The sequence below is a fragment of the Oncorhynchus masou genome, chromosome 1 (assembly GCF_036934945.1).
Source record: "Oncorhynchus masou masou isolate Uvic2021 chromosome 1, UVic_Omas_1.1, whole genome shotgun sequence".
Taxonomy (NCBI): domain Eukaryota; kingdom Metazoa; phylum Chordata; class Actinopteri; order Salmoniformes; family Salmonidae; genus Oncorhynchus; species Oncorhynchus masou.
In genome coordinates this window covers 68,850,200-68,874,669 of record NC_088212.1, presented here as the reverse complement: position 1 = coordinate 68,874,669, position 24,470 = coordinate 68,850,200, and the positions used below count along the sequence as shown (strand labels likewise).

The window sequence follows — 24,470 nt, the reverse complement described above, 5'->3', positions numbered from 1 at the left end:
AGAACAAAAACCAACATTTAATGGAGATGTATGTACGGCTTGGATAGCTCCATCTGAGCAACTGACTTAAACACATTCTTTAACTTTTATTTTTTGTTTAGTTGGAGATATGAATCCAATATATCATTTTTTAACTTGTGGACAAGTTAATAGACTATTTATTCATTGTATTTCAAACGTGATATTGAATTGTGTTTGGTAGTCAACGCAACCTGATATCAACATTTGAAGGAGATTTATCTTCTGCTTGGATAGTTCCATCTGTGCCACTGACTTACTCTGGCTTTAATTTCAGTTTGTCTACAAATGAAGATATGTTGGATTCATATCTCCATCTCAACAAAAAATCTAAGTTAAAGAATATGACTAAATCCATTCAAATCAAACTTTAAATGCACTTGAAATAAAGTTTGATTTAATTTAGTCCTATTCTTTAACATTTGGTTGAGATAGAGACGTGAATCCAACATATCTTTATTTGTAGACAAACTTAAATTAAAGCCAGAGTAAGTCAGTGGCACAGATGGAACTATCCAAGCAGAAGATAAATCTCCTTCAAATGTTGATATTAACTTTAAGATTACATTTTAAATCAACCAAAGTTTGAAACCATAGGCCTATATGTATTGTGTATTGTCTATTTTAAGCTTAACCCTGAGTTGAATTGAAATAATAGCTGTTTAACTCTGTGAAACCTACTCGTTTGAATGATTTCGATAGCAACAGTGAATTGAGTTATTAAGAGATCTCTCAATAATCATTCTCACAATAGCACATTGTTAGTCGTCAGTGACAAATATCAACGCTAAAATGGGCTTGGTTAAAACCCTGGATTGGAGACCAAATGAATAGCTATGGATTGATCAACTCTCCACTAGGAAGTGATGCTCATTTTATAGTTTTTTTTCTGATAGTGGTTATAACTTTGAAGATCTGACTTTGTTTCAAATGTACAAATTCAACATATATAATACAATGTTTGTCTATGTTGAAAATCCGTTACAATGATTGCAAAATCCTGTGGTTGAAATTCCACCCTCAAAACAACAGTTTAGATTATTTACTTTTTTTAAATCCAATGTATTTTCCACATAGATTCCACACCACAATTACGTTAAAACGTTGATTCAACCAGTTTGTGCCCAGTGTTATCACGCATATAATTACAACTTGAAATAATTACTTTGTTGATCGAAAATAGACAAGTTGTGAGTAAAAGCACACTGTCTAAAAATCGCGCGTATAAATGCGCACTGTCCACAGTCAGTCAACTGCGGACCATTGAAGTCAGTTTGACCAAACAAACACTTATTGACCAATAAAGCACGTAGACCCAACGAGTGCACTCCTGGCGGTAGCGGTGGTGATGGGGGACAGTTTCAAGGAAGAAAAAGATTAACAGGTCATGTCTGTCGAGTGTACATAATACACGTGTAGTAGGCTACTAAGGGGAGGAGGGGTTACGTCCTAAACTACCGGAGAGACGCCCATGCTCAAGCTCACGCTCACACTCGCACTACTAACTGTCTGTCCTGACAAGACTGAGACATCAGATGTCCGCGGGAAATATGGAACTTGAGGGAAAAAGAAAAATGAAGGAGCACTGTGCCCTGCGGAAGGACATCATCAAAGAGTTCCTGGCAGAATTTCTGGGAATATTCGTATTAATAGTAAGTACATGGACACCACCCCTCATCACCTGACTGTCATTTAATAGCCTGCTTTAAAGCAGCAACAATATGGTAATAAGGTGTCAACATTGTTCTCAGGGGACTTGATCTGTCAACAGGGATATATCATGTTTTGACATGTTTAGGTGCTGATAATATATCCTGATAATGTGGTTTCTCTTTGATGTGCTCATCCATAATTCTGGTCTGAGAAAGTACTTGGGAGGTAATTAACACATCTAGAGAATGTTGTAATGGCAAGAATGACAGGTGGGGGATAGGAAGGGGAGAATTAATGGGATGCTTGGTGTTTTCAGCCATAAAGAAAAACATGATCAAACACAATAAACCTTTACTGACATGCACCATGCACCATGCACCATGCACCATGCACCATTCACCATGCACCATGCACCATTCACCATGCACCATGCACCATTCACCATGCACCATTCACCATTCACCATGCACCATGCACCATTCCATATGATGTATGATCATCACAGTGATTTGACATTCATATTTCTTTAGAATGTATCTAATCTGTGAATAAATCGACCCAATTTATGTAGCATACTGCACACCATTATATTTCCGCAAAGCTTAATTATTTGATGAACAAGTCTACCCTATATGTTGCTTGTAGGCTGAAAATCATCATATGACAGCATCAATATTTAATACATTTTTAAAGCATACCCCCCCCCCCTATCAATTGCAATCTTCTTGCCAATGAATACAGTGACTTGATATAGAATGAGAATAGATTTATATTACACTGAATACAGAGAAACCATTAGCATAAGATAGACCACCTGGTCCAATTCCCTGTTCATTTTTCCCCTTAACAGACATTTACACTCTTTCCCCCTGCATTATTACTGCGATAAAAACACACACATTTCCCCATCATCACCAAGCTTGGAGGGAAACACTGTTTACTGAGGTGAAATCTACAGGGGTCCTTAATAAGCTGACCTGTCTTTTGCCTTCCACCTGTCCCCTCTAGGTTCACCTCCCCGTCCTGTCCTGTCTGTCTGAGTGGCACAGCTCAGTGGCTGGGTTTACTGAGGCTCAGTCTCAGTGGCTTCAGTGAGTCAGTGGTCATCCTGATCAGCGCCACAACATAAATGGACTAATCCACTCTTCACAACAGAAACAGCTATTTTTGGACAAAATCATTCTTTCAACACTTTTGTTTTGATTTACTTGTCCTTCTAATAAAACAATGAAAGGATGAATGATAATTTCCCATGCTTCAAATGGGACATCTTCGATTTCATTATTCTTACAGGGTTCAGGGGGAACGGACTGATCTAAAAGGAAATCTAATTAGAAATGAAGGCTGTAGAACTAGAGGACTAGTATTTTGTACATAATTAGAAATGAAAAAACAACGACTCTTTCTTCCTCCTGCCAACATGTTTTTGCTTTTGTTTTTTGTCTCTGTCTCCATCCCAGCTCTTTGGATGTGGCTCGGTGGCCCAGACAGTGCTGAGTAAGGGAGCTCTGGGAGAACCCCTGACCATCCACATCGGCTTCACTCTGGGGGTGATGATGGCCGTCTACGTGGCTGGGGGAGTGTCAGGTGAATACCATACCTCCTTTACATAACTTTTGATTCACAACATCCATTTCTACAGTCCACTCTGCACATAGCCAGCATACAGTGTTCTAACATCCCAAAAAGTTGATTTTGCAGTATGATTGAAGTTGCAACACAACATGTGTGTTTAGTGTTGAGACTTTTCAGTTGGTCAGCACCTCACTTTATAGGTCAGGCCTTTTTTTATGTCATTATATCCTCTTTTGTATATATCCTTTTATGTCATTATACCCTCTGTACAAAGGCCACAACTAGTTATTCAATGGGTTCTCCTATGGGGACTGCCTAAGAACCCTTTAAGGTTCTAGATAGCACCTTTTCTTTTAAGAGTGTACCGTTGCCCTAGAGCAAGGCACTTAACCCCCCACAACAACAGCTCCCCGGGTGCCCAGTGTGGCAGCCCCCTGCACCTCTCCAAAAACCTGCTCATGTGTGTCTCAGAGGGGTTAAAAGCAGAAGTCAAATTTTGTGCAATTGACAAATGAAAGGATCTTAATATTAAAAAGGGTTTTGGGTAAAATATGTGAGCAGGACTCAAAGGTCACCAATGGTTGTTTGTCTTTGATGAAACGGCTTTACTTTGCCATGAACTTTGACCATGGGACGTCTGGCTCTCTTTGCTCTCAGGTACTGAACTCTTAAAGGACAACATGTACTTTCCACATGTCTGGGTAAATGTGTGTTATGGCTCCATGGATGTCCTCACATCCACATGTTCACCTGTTCATTGATTGAAAAATGTGGGACATGATGTCCATCCCTGTTGTCAGGTACAGTTGAAGTCAGAGGTTTACATACACCTTAGCCAAATACATTTCAACTCATTTTTTCACAATTCCTGACATTTAATCCTAGTACACATTCCCTGTCTGAGGTCATTTAGGATCACCATTTTATTTTAAGTATTTCAAATGTCAGAATAATAGTAGAGAGAATTATTTATTTCAGCTTTTTTTTCTTTCATCACATTCCCAGTGGGTCAGAAGGTTACAAACACTAAATTAGTATTTGGTAGCATTGCCTTTAAATTCTTTAACTTGGGTCAAACATTTCGGGTAGCCTTCCACAAGCTTCCCACAATAAGTTGGGTGAATTTTGGCCCATTCCTCCTGACAGAGCTGGTGTAACTGAGTCAGGTTAGTAGGCCTCCTTGCTCGCACACACTTTTTCAGGTCTGCCCACAAACTTTCAATAGGATTGAGGTCAGGGCTTTTTGATGGCCACTCCAATACCTTGACTTTGTTGTCCTTAAGTCATTTTGGAAGTATGCTTGTGTCATTGTCCATTTGGAAGACCCATTTTCAACCAAGCTTTAACTTCCTGACTGATGTCTTGAGATGTTGCTTCAATAATATTTTGTGAAGTGCACCAGTCCCTCCTGCAGCAAAGCACCCCCACAACATGATGCTGCCACCCCAGGGCTTCACGGTTGGGATGGTGTTCTTCGGCTTGCAAGCATCCTCCTTTTCCCTCCAAACATAAAGATGGTCATTACGGCCAAAAGGTTCTATTTTTGTTTTTTCAGACCAGAGGACATTTTTCCAAAAAGTATGATCTTTGTCCCCATGTGCAATTGCAAACCGTAGTCTGGCTTTTTTAGGGTGGTTTTGGAGCAATGGCTTATTCCTTGCTGAGTGGCCTTTCAGGTTATGTTGATATAGGACTCGTTTTTACTGTGGATATAGATACTGTTGTACCTGTTTTCTCCAGCATCTTCACAAGGTACTTTCATGTTGTTCTGGGATTGATTTGCACCTTTCGCACCAAAGAGACAGAACGTGTCTCCTTCCTGAGCGGTATGACGGCTGCGTGGTCCCATGGTGTTTATACTTAGGTACTATTGTTTGGACAGATGAACGTGTTACCTTCAGGCATTTGGAAATTGCTCCCAAGGATGAACCAGACTTGTGGAGGTCTACAATTCTTTTCTGAGGTCTTGGCTGATTTCTTTTTATTTTCCCATGATGTCAAGCAAAGAGCCACTGCGTTTGAAGGTAGGCCTTGAAATACATCCACAGGTACACCTCCAATTGACTCAAATTATGTCAATTAGCTTATCAGAAGCTTCTAAAGGCATGACATCATTTTCTGGAATTTTCCAAGCTGTGCAAGTGGAGATACTGGGGTGCAAAGGAGCAAGATAAATACGGTATGGGGATGAGGTAGATTGGATGGGCTATTTACAGATGAGCTATATACAGGTGCAGTGATCTGTGAGCGGCTCTGACAGCTGGTGCTTAAAGCTAGTGAGGGAGATATGAGTCTCCAGCTTCAAAGATTTTTGCAGTTCGTTCCAGTCATTGGCAGCAGAGAACTGGAAGGAGAGGCGGTCAAAGGAGGAATTGGCTTTGGGGTGACCAGTGAAATATATCTGCGGGAGCGTGTGCTATGGGTGGGTGCAGCTATGGTGACCAGTGAGCTGAGATAAGGCGGGGCTTTACCTAGCAGAGAGTTGTAGATGACCTGGAGCCAGTGGGTTTGGCGACGAGTATGAAGTGAGTGCCAGCCAACGAGAGCATACAGGTCGCAGTGGTGGGTAGTACATGGGGCTTTGGTGACAAAACGGATGGCACTGTGATAGATTGCATCCAATTTGTTGAGTAGAGTGTTGGAGGCTATTTTGTAAATGACATCGCCGAAGTCGAGGATCGGTAGGATGGTCAGTTTTACGAGGGTATGTTTGGCAGCATGAGTGAAGGATGCTTTGTTGCGAAGTAGGAAGCCAATTCTACATTTCATTTTGGATTGGAGATGCTTAATATGAGTCTGGAAGGAGAGCTTACAGTCTAACCAGACACCTAAGTATTTGTAGTTGTCCACATATTCTAAGTCAGAACCGTCCAGAGTAGTGATGCTAGACGGGCGGGCAGGTGCGGGCAGTGATCGGTTGAAGAGCATGCATTTAGTTTTACTTGCATTTAAGAGCAGTTGGAGGCCTTGGAAGGAGAGTTGTATGGCATTGAAGCTCATCTGGAGGTTAGTTAACACAGTGTCCAAAGAAGGGCCAGAGGTATACAGAATGGTGTCGTCTGCGTTGAGGTGGATCAGAGAATCACCAGCAGCAAGAGCGACATCATTGATGTATATGGAGAAGAGAGTCGGCCCGAGAATTGAACCCTGTGGCACCCCTATAGAGCCTGCCAGAGGTCTGGACAACAGGCCCTCCGATTTGACATACTGAACTCTATCGGAGAAATAGTTGGTGAACCAGGTGAGGCAATCATTTGAGAAACCAAGACTGTTGAGTCTTCCAATAAGAATGTTGTGATTGATGGAATCGCAAGCCATAGCCAGGTCGATAAATACGGCTGCACATTAATGTCTCTTATCAATGTCTGTTATGATATCGTTTAGGACCTTGAGCGTGGCTGAGGTGCACCCATAACCAGCTCTGAAACCAGATTGCATAGCGGAGAATGTACGGTGAGATTCAAAATGGTCGTTAATCTGTTTGTTAACTTGGCTTTCAAAGACCTTAGAAAGGCAGGGTAGAATAGATATAGGTTTGTAGCAGTTTGGGTCTAGAATGTCTCCCCCTTTGAAGATGGGGATGATCGCGGCAGCTTTCCAATCTATGGGAATCTCAGACGATTCGAAAGAGAGGTTGAACAGGTTAGTAAAAGGGGTTGCAACAATTTCGGCAGATCATTTTAGAAAGAGAGGCTCCAGATTGTCTAGCCCGGCTGGATTGTAGGGGTCCAGATTTTGCAGCTCTTTCAAATCATCAGCTACCTGGATTTGGATGAAGGAGAAGTGGGGGAGGTTTGGGCGAGTTGCTGTGGGGAGTGCAGGGCTGTTGACCGGGGTAGTTGTAGCCAGAGATTTTTAAATTGAAATTCTCAATTATTGTGGATTTATCGGTGGTAACAGTGTTTCCTATCCTCAGTGCAGTGGGCAGCTGTGAGGAGGTGCTCTTATTCTCCATGGACTTTACAGTGTCCCAGAACCTTTTTGAGTTTGTGCTACAGGATGCAAATTTCTTTTTGAAAAAGCTAGCCTTAGCTTTCCTAACTGCCTGTGTATATTTGTTCCTAGCTTCCCTGAAAAGTTGCATATCACGAGGGCTGTACGATGCTAATGCAGAACGCCACAGTGTAACTTCTGACCCACTGGAATTGTGATACAGTGAATTATAAGTGAAATAATCTGTCTGTAAACAATTGTTGGAAGAATTACTGGTGTCATTCACCAGGTAGATGTCCTAACCGACTTGCCAAAACTATAGTTTGTTAACAAGAAATGTGTGGAGTGGTTGAAAAACGAGTGTTAATGACTCCAACCTATGTGTATGTAAAGTTCCGACTTCAACTGTAGATCACAGGAGAGAAAGTAAAGAGTACAGTCAAGAATCTCTAACACTCTCCTGTCTGCTTCACCCTGACTTGTGTCCTGGGGAGAAGTCCACACACAGTAACAGAAATGGACTGTGGAGACCTAGGTCATCACTAGAGACTCAGCAACATGGCGAAATGATACAGAGAACATCATGTTAGTATTCCATAGCAGTCTGGACTCAACGTGGGTACCATTTAGTATTACCCGAACTGGGGGAGAGGCACAGAGGAAATGGAAGAAATATGCAATAGCTCGATTACCCATTCCTAATGCCTGGCTGCTTCTTGGTGTCAGAGGATGAAGTGTGCCGGCTAGATTTACAAGGCTGGAGTTGTGTGTCCTCATGTCCAGGGGGACTTTATTGGGTACATTCCATAGAGATTAAAGCGAGGAGAGTCCTCTCCCTCTTGCTTCGGCAGCAACAATGACACAGAGGGATAACATTAGGGGGAATCACTTTTTAAATGTCACGCTGCCTTAGGTGAGCTTGCTGAGCAAGGTGGAGAGCGGTTTTTAATCATCAATCAAGGGTTTCATTATGTCTCAGCGAGGCTTTACGTAATGGGAGATGATGAGTTGTAATTTGAAATTTCCGTGGTAATTTCCATCACAATTGGGACATAAAAGAGCAACGACGTGATTAGAGCTTTTAATGCCCACCCCCAGGATAATATGAACACTGTAGCATATGAGCTAATATGAGTGTTATATGAGCCATACTCAATGTGCTTTCATCTTAGAAAATCCAATGTTGGCAGAGTGTAAGCTTAGCCTTTGTGCTGTACCTCGAAAACTCAACCCACGACTCAACCCACCCCTCATCCTCAATGCCTGGTTTACAGCTACAGCAGATCAGACCAGAGTGTTGGAAAGCCAACATTTATGCCATGTTTGGAGGAGCTTCCTTGAGCAAAAATGACATTTTTATTTATTTAACCTTTATTTAACCAGGTAGGCCAGTTGAGAACACGTTCTCATGTACAACTGCGACCTGGACAAGATAAAGCAAAGCAGTGCGGCACAAACAACAACACAGAGTTACACATTGAATAAACAAACGTACAGTCAATAACACACCACAAAAGTCTATATATAGTGTGTGTAAATGAAGGAAGATTATGGAGGTAAGGCAGTAAATAAGCCATAGTGCCAAAATAATTACAATGTAGCATTAACACTGGAGTGATAGATGTGCAGAAGATGAATGTGCAAGTAGAGATACTGGCATGCAAAGGAGCAAAAAAAGAAAAAACAATATGGGGATGAGGTAGGTGCTGCTATGGTGACCAGTTAACTGAGATAAGGTGGGGCTTTCCCTAGCAGAGACTTCTAGATGACCTGAAGCCAGTGGGTTTGGCGACGAATATAAAGCGAGGGCCAGCCAACGAGAGCATACAGGTGTAACGATCGTTGTCCTCCTCGGATGAGGAATAGGAAGGATCAGACCAAAATGCAGCGTGGTAAGTGTCCATGTTAATTTTAATAAATAAACTGAACACTGCAATAACCAAAAAACAACAAAGGGAGAGAGTGAACGAAACTAAACAGTTCTGTAAGGTGAAGACACACAAAACATAAAACACCTACCCACAAACACAGGTGAGAACAGGCTACCTAAGTATGGTTCTCAATCAGAGACAACGATAGACAGCTGCCTCTGATTGTGAACCATACCAGCCAAACACAGAAATACAAAACATCGAACATAAACATAGAAGGCCCACCCCAACTCACACCCTGACCAAACCAGAAATAGAGACATAAAAGAGGAACTAAGGTCAGGACGTGACAACAGGTCGCAGTGGTGGGTAGTATATGGAGGAATAATGGAACTGAGGAAGAATGGAACTGTAGAACAAGACTCTCGTCTCCAACCCTCTTTGCTTCATTACAGACTAGCTGATCACTCTGACACAGAGGATCCAGATCCTGGTTCAGTGGGTAATGATGGAGACGGTATATAGCTGCAGTAGAGTAGTACTACAGTATGTGTGCTATTCTTGTTGGAGTGTGTAGTAGGCTACAGTATATAAACCTTTATTGCATGATTGGGCCATTCAACCCTGGGGCCCATGTGTGGATGAGAAGCCTTCACACTGTTAGGTGACATCTCTGATGATGATCACAGGTATTGGACTAATGAGCTTTACTGGGACATGGATCTCTAGTGTGGTGGAGGGGGGCGGGGCACTCTGCTTTCCAGCCTTCCCCGCCAGCCTAGTCTCTCCAAGTGGAACACAACACACTTCTGCTCCTTTTCACTCCTATGTCGGCGATGCTAATTTACAGGCAGAGTAAACCAGCACCCTTGTTAGCAGAGGTGTGTCATTCCAACGACATGCGGTTTGCGCGAGTCTTAAGCAGATTCAGGCAGATTATGTCAGACCCAATTCCAATCGGATGTTTCAGCCGGCTGTTGTGGCCACAGTTAGTGAACAAGGCTGGGGATTAGTGTTTGGGGCGCTCTGAAACCCCCAGCAGTGTTGCCCCGCTGAGGTCACCCTGTGCCTCAGTCCCCGCCTTGGGCCCCGCCTAGTGTTGTGCCGTAATTGTGTCTATGACTGAATCCACTAGATAAGGATAGTGGTTACAAATGAATGTGTCTCAGACTTTCTACATAAGCTTGAACCTTGTTTTTAATTCCAGTTTTAACTTTGTTCCAGGGGCTCATGTGAACCCAGCAGTCTCTCTGGCCATGGTGGTCCTGGGCAAGCTGCCTATAAAGAAATTCCCTGTCTACGTGGCAGCACAGTTCCTGGGTGCCTTCGCTGGATCTTGTGCTGTCTATGGGTTGTATTATGGTAGGTGTTACTCTCATCATGTCCATCACCCTCATCATAATCATCATCATCCTCATTAAATGGAACCCGTATTCATAGCATTTAGCCAGTGTGATATTTGAATGGAAAGGTATTGATCATTATTGGAGTGGGAACATTATAGGTTCTTACTAACACTAACATTATTGGGAAAACTCAACGGCTAATTGTACTATTCTCTTTTCCATAGATGCCTTAATGGAACACACAGGAGGAGTTATGCAAGTTACTGGCATCAATGCCACAGCTAATATATGGGCATCCTACCCTGCCAAGCACATCTCAGTCCTTGGAGGATTCGTAGACCAGGTGAGAGATGCACCATCAATGGTTATCTAACAATATCCTAATACTCTTTGTTACTGAATGATATGAGCCGCACAGGCACACACCCTGATTTATGTTTGAAGTCCCTGAGCTAGAACATGCCAGTACATGTGTAATAGTATGAATATAAGTGAATGTGCACATTTTTTTATTTATTTAACCAGGCAAGTCAGTTAAAAACACAAAAAAAGCCAAACTAACCCTAAACTGGACGACTCTGGGTTAATTGTGCACCGCCCTATGGGACTCCCGATCACGGCCGGTTGTGATTGAACCCAGGTCTGTAGTTACGCCTCTAGCACTGCGCCCCTCGGTCCCCCGAATGCATTTAGATCAGTCATGTGCATGTAAGTAGCTAAGCCTTCGCAACAATGCAGAGAGAGAGAGAAAATAGAGAAATAATAGAAAAGTAATAACACATAATAAAAGTAATAATAAATTCACAATGAGTAACGATAACTTGGCAATGCACATGGGGTACCAGTACCGAGGCGATGGATATGAGGTAATTGAGGTATATATGTACATATAGCTAGGAATAAAGTGACTAAGCAACAAGATACACAATAAACAGTAGCAGCAGCAGATGTCATGAGTCAAAAAGGTTAGTGCAAAAAGGGTCCATGCAGATTGTCTGGGTAGCTAATTGGTTAACTGTTGAACTAACTATTTAGACTTGGTGCATCAGTACCGCTTGCCATGCAGTAGCAGAGAGAACAGTCTATGACTTGGGTGTCTGGAGTTTTTGACATTTTTCAGGGCCTTCTTCTGATACCGTCTGCTATAGAGGTCCTGGATGGCAGTGAGCTCGGCCCTAGTGACATACTGGGCTGCACGCACTACCCTCTGTAACGCCTTGTGGTTTGATGCAAAGCAGTTGCCATACCAAGCGGTGATGCAGCCATTCAAGATGTTCTCTATCTGAGGGCCCATGCCAAATCTTTTCAGCCTCCTGAAGGGGAAGAGGAGAGGAGCGTTGGTGTGTGTGGACCATGATAGATCCTTAGTGATATGGACACTGATTAACTTAAAGGTCTCGTCTCACTCCACTACAGCCCCGTCGATGTGAATGGGAGCATGCTCAGCCCTCTGTTTCCTGTAGTTCATGATTTGCTCCTTAGTCTTGCTGACATTGAAGGAGAGTTTGTTGTCCTGGCACCTCTCTGCCAGGTCTCTGACCCTCGTGTTGAGGGTCAGCGTGGCGAATGTGTTGTTGTCTAAACTTACCACCTGGGGTTGACCATCTGGAAGTCTGGGATCCAGTTGCAGAGGGAGGTGTTCAGTCCCAGGGTCCTTAGCTTAGTAAATAGCTTGAGGGCACTATGGTGTTGAATGCTGAGCTGTAGTCATTGAACAGCATTCTCACATAGATGTTCCTCTTGTCCAGGTGGGAGAGGGCAGTGTAGAGAGCAATAGAGATTGCATCATCTGTGTATCTGTTGGGGCGGTATGCGAATTGGAGTGAGTCAAGGGTGTCTGGGATGATGTTGTTGATGTGAGCCATGACCAGCCTTTCAAAGCATTTCATGGCTACAGATGCGACACGGGGTACGGGGTGATAGTCATTTAGACAGGTTACCTTGGCATTCTTGGACACAGGGACTATGGTGGGCTGCTTGAAACATGTAGGTATTACAGACTGTGTCAGGAAGAGGTTGAATATGTCAGTGAAGACACTTGCCAGCTGGTCAGCGCATGATCTGAATATGTGTCCTGGTAATCCTTGTGAATGTTAACCTGTTTAAAGTTCTTACTCAAATCGGCAACGGAGAGCGTGATCACACAGTCGTCCGGAACAGCTGTTGCTCTGATACATATATTGTGAGCAATACTGGCTGAGCAAAAACAACCATCTGTGTTGAATACCCAAGAGCTGAGTGTGCACATGCAGGTTTGGTTTCGAATCGAAGGCAGTGAAATGTATAGTAAATTAAGGATTTTAAAAACTTCTAATATAAATAGCTTTACTTTTCAGTTTACTGAGAAGTCTTTGAAAATAAATGCATTTTTTATTTGTATTATTTAATTGTAATTGTAGTTTACTTCCTAAATTGACTGCCTTCAATTTGAATTCAGCCCAACCCTGGTTTTGTGTGTGTGTGTGTGTGTGTGTGTGTGTGTGTGTGTGTGTGTGTGTGTGTGTGTGTGTGTGTGTGTGTGTGTGTGTGTGTGTGTGTGTGTGTGTGTGTGTGTGTGTGTGTGTGTGTGTGTGTGTGTGTGTGTGGTACGCGTGCGGTAGCCTAGTGGTTAGAGCATTGGGCCAGTAACCGAAAGGTTGCTATATTGTATCCCCGAGCTGACACTGTAAAAATCTGCCGTTCTGCCCCCTGAACAAGGCAGTTAACCATTAACTGGTTTAATAGAAGCAAACATTCAAGCAGTTGTTTTCCCCTCTATGAACAGTAATAAATGCAATTGTTGAGTATTTTTAACCCAAAATATGGTTTGCTCCTAATATATAACCATATGGATACTGTTCAAAAGACTTCAAAGCTGCCTCATCTATTCTTCATCCAGGGGAAAGGGGAAACCCCATTGTAGGCTTAGGCAAAGTAAGTGAAGGCCATAGATCATCACAGCAAATTAGTCCTTCTGGCCACAGACAGTCATTATAAAACCCAGACCAAAACAACAAGCCATTCTCCCCCTGTCACTGTCTGGTATCCAACTCCTATTATAATCTACCATTACATAAAAAGCTACACTGTTATGCTATTATGAGAGGCTGTCTTTTCAATATTGGTGGAGGCATCACAGTGACAGCATGAGCAGTAGCTATAAATGGTTCATTTGGTAGTGATGATGAATATACTGAATACAGATGTAGGATCTTAATTTGATCACACTTTTGTTGCTGTGAATTGTTCTGCACTGCAGGAAATGCAAATTTGCAGTGTATTCATTGTTTAAAAAGGCTGTTAGCATTTGGAAACAATGCCATCCACTGCCAGGAAATCTAAACCAATGCATGAACTGCTGTCATACCTTGTCCATAGACTACTTACAGGTTGAGTAAACCAATATGTAATTTTGTAATTTGGGCAAACTAACCCTTTAATTATTATGTAGATTATAATTAAAGGGTTAGTTCTTGATGCTGCAGGATTATTTTCCTACTGTAGCAAACTGGTTCAAATTAAGATCCTACATCTGTATGTCTGTCAATTATCTGTTTTGATCATTGCTATCTCAAACTCATGGTTGATACCTTGTCTCCAGGTGATAGGAACAGCTGCCTTGATCCTGTGCATTCTGGCCATTATTGATGGGAAGAACATTGGCGCTCCTAAAGGGATGGAGCCACTGTGCATTGGCCTGATCATAATGGCCATTGGAGTGTCCATGGGACTCAACTGTGGCTATCCCATCAACCCTGCTAGAGACCTGGGCCCAAGGCTCTTCACTGCTGTGGCCGGATGGGGCATGGAGGTGTTCCGGTAATTTCCGACAATGCTTGTACTAGAGAAAAGACAAGTCCCACAAATGAGAGCTGGATGGCCTCCATAAGTACAGTAGAATTTCACAAACATTGTTAGATGCCTTTTGCCCTGAAACCCTTTCAAATTGAAAATGTGCTTTCTTCTCCAAAAAAATCAAACAGCCCATGCTCACTTTACAGTAGAACATTGAAAGATTCCTAAAGACGCAGAAACAGAGTATGTGTGTGTGTGACAGGAAAGCCCCTCTCTGGTCTGGGCATGCCAAGTGGAGATGCAGGCACATTATTCTGCTTTTCAGTCCTCCTCCCCAGCAGTGGCTGGGAGTTAGGAACGCAGTGGAGAAACATGGGAGTGAATACCAGTGGCCTGGCCTCCTTCTCTCCTACAGGAAGAGCAGGAGTGTGCAGCTCTATCGCTCGATCTCTGCTCTTCTGACAATCTTAATCAATATTTTAGCAACCTCTTGCATCTCCTGCATTTTCAAAAAAGGCTTGGATATGTGAGTGGGCAGAGTAAGATTATTTCTCCGCACATAAATATTCCATGCCTCATATAACAGAAAAATGTCATTAGTTACAATGTCTGTACTTTGCCATGCAAACTTCCATAGTACCCAGAGAAATCTGGGGGAGGCAATTCACAAGCAGTTATTTAACAATGAGAGCTGGGCTAAAGAAGAGTCACGAAAGATAAAGGTGAAGGCTTGGAGATGTGAGCGGGCAGAGTAAGATTCTTTCTCCGCACATAAATATTCCATGCTTCATATAACAGAAAAATGGCACCATTGTGTGTCCTACTGTCAGAGGCAGACTCCCTCTCTCTGCCATCCCTCCTCAAAGCTGTCCCTGGTACGTTGGGACCCTGGTACTTCCAAGGCCTCCAACAGATTTTAAATGCAAGTAAAGCTAAGTGCATGCTCTTCAACAGTTTGCTGCCTGCACCCTTCTGCCCGACTAGCATCACTACTCTGGACGGTTTTGACTTAGAATATGTGGACAGCTACAAATACCTAAGTGTCTGGTTAGACTGTAAACTCTCCTTCCAGACTCACATTAAGCATCTCCAATCCAAAATTAAATCTAGAATCGGCTTCCTATTTCGCAACAAAGCCTCCTTCACTCATGCTGCCAAACATACCCTCGTAAAACTGACTATCCTACCGATCCTTGACTTCGGCAATGTCATTTACAAAATAGCCTCCAACACTCTACTCAGTAAACGGGATGTAGTCTATCACAGTGCCATCCGTTTTGTCACCAAAGCCCCATATACTACCCACCACTGCGACCTGTATGCTCTCGTTGGCAGGCCCTCACTACATACTCGTTGCCAAACCCACTGACTCCAGGTAATCTGCAAGTCTATGCTAGGTAAAGCCCCGCCTTATCTCAGCTCACTGGTCACCTAGCAACACCCACCCTTAGCACGAGCTCCAACAGGTATATTTCACTGGTCACCCCGAAAGCCAACACTTCCTTTGGCTGCCTTTCCTTCCAGGTCTCTGCTACCAATGACTGGAACAAATAGTAAAAATCTTATATCTCCCTCTCTAACTTTAAACATCAGCTGTCAGAGCAGCTTACCGATCACTGTACCTGTATACAGCCAATCTGTAAATAGCACACCCAACTACCTCATCCCCATATTGTTACTTATCCTCTTGCTCTTTTGCACTCCACTATCTCTACTTGCACATCATCATTGGCACATCTATCACTCCGGTGTTAATGCTAAATTGTAATTATTTTGCCTCCATGGCCTATTTATTGCCTTACCTCCCTACTCTTCTACATTTGCACACACTGTACATAGATTTTCTATTGGGTTATTTACTGTACGTTTGTTTATGTGTAACTCTGTGTTGTTGTTGTTTTTGTCGCACTGCTTTGCTTTATCTTGGCCAGGTCGCAGTTGTAAATGAGAACTTGTTCTCAATTGGCCTACCTGTGTCACGCCTTGGTCTTAGTATTTTGTGTTTTAGTTTATTAGTTGGTCAGGCCAGGGTGTGACATGGGTTTATGTTATTGTGTTGTCGTATTGGGGTTTTTGTAGGCATTGGGATTGTGGTTGATTAGGGGTGTGTTTAGTTTAGGTTTGGCTGCCTGAGGCGGTTCTCAATCAGAGTCAGGTGATTCTTGTTGTCTCTGATGGGGAACCGTATTTAGATAGCCTGGGTTTCACTGTGTATTTCGTGGGTGATTGTTCCTGTCTCTGTGTAGTTTCACCAGATAGGCTGTAATTAGGTTTCACGTTCCGTTTTGTTGTTTTGTATTTATTAGTTATTTCATGTATAGTTCCGTTTTTTCTTCATTAAAAACATGAATAACCAACACGCTGCATTTCGGTCCGACTCTCTTTTGACAAACGAAGAATGCCGTTACAACCTGGTTAAATAAAGGTTCAATTTTAATTTAAAAATAAATAAATAAATACATATGAAGGACCTCGCTGCCAGTGCACTATAGAACTCTCTTCAGTAGATGGCGCTGTCTGATCTAATGGCCACAGTCAACAGTTTCCCAACCTGAACTTTGGGGAGCCCATGTTTGCACATATTTGTTCTATTCCAGCACTAGCACAGTACACCTGATTCAAGGGGCTGGTTGGTTAAATCACAAGCTGAATCAGGAGTGCTGGAGCTGGAATAGAACAATTGTGTGCAATGGTTGGGGGTACCCTACTGGGGTAGGAAACGTTGACATTGTCACGCCCTGACCTTAGAGAGACATTTTATTTATCTATTTGGTTAGGTCAGGGTGTGATTTGGGTGGGCAATCTATGTTTTCTATTTCTTTGTTTTTGACCGAGTGTAGTTCCCAATCAGAGGCAGCTGTCTATCGTGGTCTCTGATTGGGAATCAGACTGAGGCAGCCCTTTTCCCACCTAATGTTGTGGGTAATTATTTATTTTCTGTGTGTGTTTGTGTGCGCCACGGTTGCGTCACGTTCGGTTTCTGTTTACCTGTTTTTGTAGTGAAAGTTTCACTTTATTAAAAGATGTGGAATTACATGCACGCTGCTCCTTGGCTCATCTATGAAAGGGAGTTTGAAGACAGTGAACGTGACAGAATTACCCACCTTAAAAATACCAAGCATCGTGCGCCAACTTGGAGGACAAGCTGGACCGGGGAGGAGATTATGGCAGGGGACAAGACCCGGTCACGGAAGCCCGAGAGGCAGCTCCAAAAATGTTTGGGGGGAGCCACACGGGGAGATTGGCGGAGTCAGGGTTAAGACCTGAGCCAACTCCCCGTGCTTACCGTGGGGAGCATGTGACTGGTCAGGCACCGTGTTATGCGGTGATGCGCGCTGTGTCTCCAGTGAGCATTCACAGGCCGTGTCTCTGTGTCAGCACCCCGCATTTGCCGGGCGGAAGTGGGAATCCAGCCAGGACGGGTTGTGCCAGCTCTACGCTCGAGACCTCCAGTGCGCCTCCACGGCCCAGTGTATCAGGTGCCTGCTCCACGCACTAGGCTTCCACTGTATCTCTCCAGCCGGTGAGATCTGTTCCGGCTCCACGTACGAAGCCTGTAGTGATGATCCATGGCCCGGAGCCTGTAGTGATGATCCATGGCCCGGAGCCTGTAGTGATGATCCATGGCCCGGAGCCTGTAGTGATGATCCATGGCCCGGAGCCTGTAGTGATGATCCATGGCCCGGAGCCTGTAGTGATGATCCATGGCCCGGAGCCTGTAGTGATGATCCATGGCCCGGAGCCTGTAGTGATGATCCATGGCCCGGAGCCTGTAGTGATGATCCATGGCCCGGAGCCTGTAGTGATGATCCATGGCCCGGAGCCTCCAGTGATGATCCATGGCCCGGAGCATGCAGTGATGATCCATGGCCCGGAGCCTGTAGTGATGATCCACGGCCCGGAGCCTGTAGTGATGATCCATGGCCCGGAGCCTGTAGTGATGATCCATGGCCCGGAGCCTGTAGTGATGATCCATGGCCCGGAGCCTGTAGTGATGATCCATGGCCCGGAGCCTGTAGTGATGATCCATGGCCCGGAGCCTGTAGTGATGATCCATGGCCCGGAGCCTCCAGTGATAATCCATGGCACGGAGCCTCCAGTGATGATCCATGGCCCGGAGCCTGTAGTGATGATCCATGGCCCGGAGCCTGCAGTGAAAATCCAGGGCACGGAGCCTCCAGCGACGGTCCCCTGCCCGGAGCCCCCAGCGACGGTCCCCGGTCCGGAGCCTGCAGCGACTGTCCGGAGCCTACAACGATGGTCCCCGGTCTGGAGCCTGCAGCAGCGGTCCGCATACCGGCGCCTCCAGCGGGGGTTCCCAATCCAGAGCCTCCGGCGATGATCCACGGTCCGGAGCCTCCGGCGATGATCCACAGTCCGGTTCCACGGAAGAGGAGGGATCAGCGAGCGGAGCGGGGGCTACGTCCCGAACCGGAGCAGCCACCGAGGATGGATGCCCACCTTGACCCTCCCTTATAGAGTCAGGTTTTGCGGCCGGAGTCCACACCTTTGGTGGGGGGGGGGGTAATTATTTGTTTTCTGTGTGTGTTTGTGTGCGCCACGGTTGCGTCACGTTCGGTTTCTGTTTACCTGTTTTTTTGTTGTGAAAGTTTCACTTTATTAAAAGAAGTGGAATTACATGCACGCTGCGCCTTGGCTCATCTTTGACAGGGAGTTTGAAGACAGTGAACGTGACAGACATACAGTATTTGACCCTCTACTTTATACTGTGTTCACACTACATCTTACCAGATGTTTTGCATACAGATGTAGAATATTAATTTGATCACCCTGTTGTAGGAGAACTCTCCTGCAATACAGGACATGTAAAACTTGTAGTGTATTTGAAGTTTAAAAAGGTTTCTAAAGTTTGTAATTTCCACTTTGAGATTAAAGACTGTATTATGCCCATATTTCGAAAATTGTATCACACACTACAAAAATGTCCATGAATTATAATTTCCTGTTGTTGCAGGATTCCTTTCCATCTGTAGCAAACTGACTCAAATTAAGATCCTATGTCTATATGAGATTATCTATATACGTATACATTTAAGATTAGTTCTCTCTAATGCACACATAAACCTGCGGCCCTGAGATTTACATCATACTGTCAAATTTGACGTAATCTGTCCGCTTGAGATATAGGTTTAAATACATCCCTTAAATCTCAGACATTTTAGCAGCACACACAGCTGTAATCACAATGTTAAGATAGAGATGTCTAAGGATGATAGTAGGATTTAAAGTGTATATTCCGTCCACCATACATTACATCCACTGAATTTCTGTAAGGAAACTGAACGCAATAGGACCAGGTACAGTGGCACTTTCCTTTGACATCAGTAGAAAGAGCTGGCAGGGTGCCATGTCCATGAGACCTCATTGTGTGACCCAGTGTGTCTGTCTGTCATCAGGCCTGATTATGGGATATGGTTAGTCAACCTGGCTCTGCCCATAGATTACACAGCCTAATCCACCAGTCCTGTAGTCTGCATCCACCCCTGGTAATTTAGCAGCTAAACACAGCCTGTTCAGACACTGTCTATTTTCCTACCTGGGCCTTGTCATGTCAGTGCTGGTAATTCAGACCCTTTCCTTTCGCCCACAGGGTCCAACCAGTCAGTACTAGCAGAGGGAGGCCAATCTCTATCAGGGAGTTGGCCTGAGTTGATCAAGCGCTCAGTTCAGAACAGAATCAGGACATGTACTACGTAGGCTACAGTAGCAGAGAGTTGTTTAGGTTGGAGTTTGACTATTTCCCGCTATTAAGATAACTAGAACATTTGTAAAGCACAATTAGAATTAGGCATTTATAGAAACAGATTGGTGGGGAGTGGGAACAGATCAACTTTATGTATAGTCGGATCAATGGACTAGCAGGCAAATTAAGAGAGAGAGTAGAGTAGTGAGAGGTGGAGATTAGAGGGAGCCTATCCAGGGAGTCTTACTGTATAAATAAACAAAAGGTAGTAGTGGAATCTGCTCCCAATGTACCAGTGGAGTCTGCTGAGGGGAGGACGGCTCATAATAATGGCTGGAACAGAGCAAATGGAATGGTCCATGTGTTTGATGTATTTGATACCATTCCACTGATTATCGCTCCAGCCATTACCACAAGCCAATTCTCCCCAATTAAGGTGCCACCAACCACCTGTGTAATGTACAGTAGCGTACCCCAGACCATGTCACATTCCTGGGTTGCTTTAAAGCCCCATGCAGTCTTTTTCAATGTATTTTTAAATCATCACTGTATGTCTAATACATCACTGTGTGTGTTTATTTCATGAAAATAACAGCAAATATATTTTTTATAATTTATTACCCTGAGCCTCCTTTCACTATCAATTATGCTGTCTGATTGTGTGGGCATGTTGATACAAATGTAAATATATTTTCATACACATCCCTGATTGGCAGATAGGATGATCCCTGCTTACCCCTTCAAATTAGGAGGATACATATGCAAGTACAAGACAACTGGTCATTGTTCCGAATAATTAGATCAGATTATGATTTAATGCTGCCGGCCAAAAACTCCATCCCACCTGAACAGGCTGAAACTCCAAGCATTTTTTCAATAAGCTCTTACTCTTAAAGGGCATTATAATAATTTTCACAATTTCAGTGTTATTTCAACCTCATAGTGTGGAGATATCATAAAAAAAACTGGTAAATCATGTTTTTGACTGCACTGTCCCTTTAACGCGGGTGACCACTATTTACACTGTAGATAGTGTACAAAACGTTATTGAGTTGCACCCCCTCGTCGGGGCATGGACTCTACAAGGTGTCGAACGCGTTCCACAGGGATGCTTGCCCATGTTGACTACAATGTTTCCCACAGTTGTGTTAACTTGGTTGGATGTCCTTTGGGTGGTGGACCATTCTTGATACACACAGGAAACTGTTGAGCATGAAATCCCAGCAGTATTGCAGTTCTTGACACACTCAAACTGGTGCACCTGGCACCTACTACCATACCCCATTCAAAGACACTTAAATATTTTGTCTTACCCATTCACCTTCTGAATGGCACACATTCACAAACCCTGTTTTCTCAAGGCTTAAAAACTTATTTAACCTGTTTCTTCTCCTTCATCTACACTGATTGAAGTGGATTTAACAATTGACATTATAAGGGATCATAGCTTTCACCTGAATTCACCTGGTCAGTCTATGTTATGGAAAGAGCAGGTGTTCCTAATGTTTTGTAGATCCAGTGTATTTGGTATTAAATGTTTATTTTAAATTACTCACTACAAAGTCAAATGTAAACTCATGAACCCCTGTATATATGTATCTCCTCTTGTCTGTGCAGTGCTGGAGGCTGCTGGTGGTGGATCCCAGTAGCGGGGCCCATGGTGGGAGGAGTGGTGGGAGCCGCCATTTACTTCCTGTTCATCGAGCTGCACCATGCCGAGCCTGAGAAACAGGGGGAGAACAACGTCAAGGACAAATACGAGATGGTCACCCTGAGTTAGACAGAGAGGCCATGAGCACCAATGGTACTGAGGCTTGGCAGCTTCCTACCCCTTTAACCCTCAACAGGCTAAACATTCACTTCAATGAGGCCACACTTGACACAACCTTCTCTGCTTGCACTAGAGTCATTTCCTCTGTCTAAGGGACCTGAGGTCAGGTCTCAGTCTCTGCACTCTCATGGACAGGTCTGCTGAAAGAATGCCAATTGAGCCAAAACAAATGAAAATATGTATGTAATGTTAAATTCACAATCACAAGCTGAGATCTCAGACATGTTTACTAGCCCATGACATCATCATCAGGTGTTCAGACTATCCATTCTACTCTTAATAATTTATATTGCATCTCTTGTATAGGGCTATTTTTCATTGCAGGAGGAATTTGCCAAGTTTGAAACCATCTCATTATTTTCTATCTTTCAGGCAGAGGTGATGGTAAATGTTATTAACCACATTAATGGCAAATGTTATTAACAACATAGAAAATAGCCAGTAACAGTTTCTGTGATGGAAGGAAGGAAGTGTGTATATTTTTTTGTCATTGAGCTAGTTTAATGGTATGCTCTATGGAGTGTCTTCCGTCTTCTGCTTCACTTCATCCATCTATTTGTTACAGTTATGTGAATCGCTCTGCCTGCTGCGACACACAACCTCATCACTGCATGTGTGCTATAGCTAACACACATCTATGTATTTGTGCTTTCAAATGCCCATAGTCTTTTTTCCTAGCTTTTATTTTTAGAGTGCAGAAAAAACAGACAATGTGTGTGAAATGAGCCTCCCACCGTTCTGTGTGTACTCTCTCTCTCGTTGAGCACAGAACTGTGTATCGTGACACGGCATCACTTCTAAATTATTTTTATCTGACTTTTATTTCCTCTTATATAACGTTCCTGCTGTCATGTGCACACATTTTCATAGAAGCATGAGTAGGGAAGCCTAGTATCTACAGTACCTAGCATGAGTAGGGAAGCCTAGTATCTACAGTACCTAGCATGAGTAGGGAAGCCTAGTATCTACAGTACCTAGCATGAGTAGGGAAGCCTAGTATCTACAGTACCTAGCATGAGTAGGGAAGCCTAGTATCTACAGTACCTAGCATGAGTAGGGAAGCCTAGTATCTACAGTACCTAGCATGAGTAGGGAAGCCTAGTATCTACAGTACCTAGCATGAGTAGGGAAGCCTAGTATCTACAGTACCTAGCATGAGTAGGGAAGCCTAGTATCTACAGTACCTAGCATGAGTAGGGAAGCCTAGTATCTACAGTACCTAGCATGAGTAGGGAAGCCTAGTATCTACAGTACCTAGCATGAGTAGGGAAGCCTAGTATCTACAGTACCTAGCATGGACATGTTTTAATAAACAATATACTGTATGAAGAGTCCAATGAGAGATAGTTTACCCCACTGGCCAATGGCCCTATGGGAATGTATAAAAATGGTTTGTTTATCGTAATCATTACGTTATTCCTCCAATGATGTGACTAGGATTTAACCACTGAGGAACTCCTACACTATGACCAATAGTGAACTGGACAATAACAGAATAACATCAGTACAACTTCCAAGAATAGAGCCCTCAGACAAAAACACTCAAATGAACCAAGTCCTTCCATCCTAGTGATGTTATTTAGCCATCGGTGGGCAGAGGAACACGGCTGGGCAGAGGAACACTAATTCCCTATTCCCAGAAGAGCCCTCACCAATGAAACACATAGCATTTTATAACCTGTATGTGGCTTACTACTGAACCAGATATAATTCGTAGGGGAAAATGTAGCTCTTTAGAAATGCTTTTCTCTATTATTTTACACCTTTGTTACTTAGTGGTTTAGTTGCTGTAGTTTCTTATTGTAGTTAGTTTTTTGTTTAAAGAAATTGCTACGTATACTTTGGATGATTACGTGACGCTAGCTTGATTCTCCTGAGATTCAACCTTTGGATGACTACGTGACGCTAGCTTGATTCTCCTGAGATTCAACCTTTGGATGACTACATGACGCGAGCTTGATTCTCCTGATATTCAACCTTTGGACGACTACGTGACGCGAGCTTGATTCCCCTGAGATTCAACCTTTGGATGACTACATGACGCGAGCTTGATTCCCCTGAGATTCAACCTTTGGATGACTACATGATGCTAGCTTGATTCTCCTGAGATTCAACCTTTGGATGACTACATGATGCTAGCTTGATTCTCCTGAGATTCAACCTTTGGATGACAACATGATGCTAGCTTGATTCTCCTGAGAATCAACCTTTGGATGACTACATGATGCTAGCTTGATTCTCCTGAGATTCAACCTTTGGAGGAGTACAATGTTTTATGGCTGTTGTTTTTCTGTTGCTTCACTTGACTTAAAAAAAATGATAAAAGGCACTTTTACTCACACAATTTTTCTCACATGCTATTTGATAAAAGTTACTTCTTTGTGAAGGTCATTTTGTAATTTATACAACTGTAATGTAGATTTTACAAAAATAAATATTTGATGTGTATTTCTTTCATAGTCTGTCTTGATCAATCAATCCACATGATTAATGGTCTACTGATTAAGGGAAGTAACACACATTCAATGAGAAACTGTCACTAACCACTGTGGTCCACTAGAACTGGAATAAGTGCATTGGTAGTAACTGGAAGGTATTCAATATTACCCGTATGTAATCCTAAAAATAACAGGCCAGAAAACCGGTCACGATCACTAAGTACAACCACTTAGTCACCCAGCGCAGTGTGGAGTGAATAAAACATTATAAAAATGCAGCAATCGGAAATGCTTATGTAATGTCATGGAGATTAGATGAGGCATGAT

At 43.4% G+C, this 24,470-nt stretch overlaps 1 protein-coding gene across 3 annotated transcripts; it reads left to right on the top strand.

Annotated features, from left to right (window-relative positions):
- The first annotated feature begins 1,485 nt into the window (after nt 1-1,485).
- Nucleotides 1,486-24,137, top strand: LOC135549190 (aquaporin-9-like). Of its 3 annotated transcripts, XM_064979240.1 has the most exons (7): nt 1,486-1,670; nt 2,680-2,762; nt 3,132-3,258; nt 10,275-10,412; nt 10,621-10,739; nt 13,977-14,194; nt 21,492-24,137. In XM_064979240.1, exons 3-7 carry the CDS (start codon nt 3,225-3,227, stop codon nt 21,652-21,654), a joined length of 672 nt encoding a protein of 223 aa, XP_064835312.1. In that variant the 5' UTR covers nt 1,486-1,670; nt 2,680-2,762; nt 3,132-3,224; the 3' UTR covers nt 21,655-24,137. The 3 variants fall into 3 exon arrangements, with proteins under 3 accessions (XP_064835312.1, XP_064835307.1, XP_064835302.1); XM_064979235.1 differs by having other exon boundaries at nt 2,680-3,258; XM_064979230.1 differs by lacking the exon at nt 2,680-2,762 and having other exon boundaries at nt 21,492-24,136.
- The last annotated feature ends 333 nt before the right edge of the window (nt 24,138-24,470 follow it).

Coding starts and splice junctions, on each gene's coding strand:
- LOC135549190 (XM_064979230.1), top strand. CDS start 1,554: ATGTCCGCGGGAAATATGGAACTTGAGGGAAAAAGAAAAATGAAGGAG. Junction 3,259..10,274: donor CGTGGCTGGGGGAGTGTCAG/GTGAATACCATA, acceptor ACTTTGTTCCAG/GGGCTCATGTGAACCCAGCA. Junction 14,195..21,491: donor TGGGGCATGGAGGTGTTCCG/GTAATTTCCGAC, acceptor TTGTCTGTGCAG/TGCTGGAGGCTGCTGGTGGT.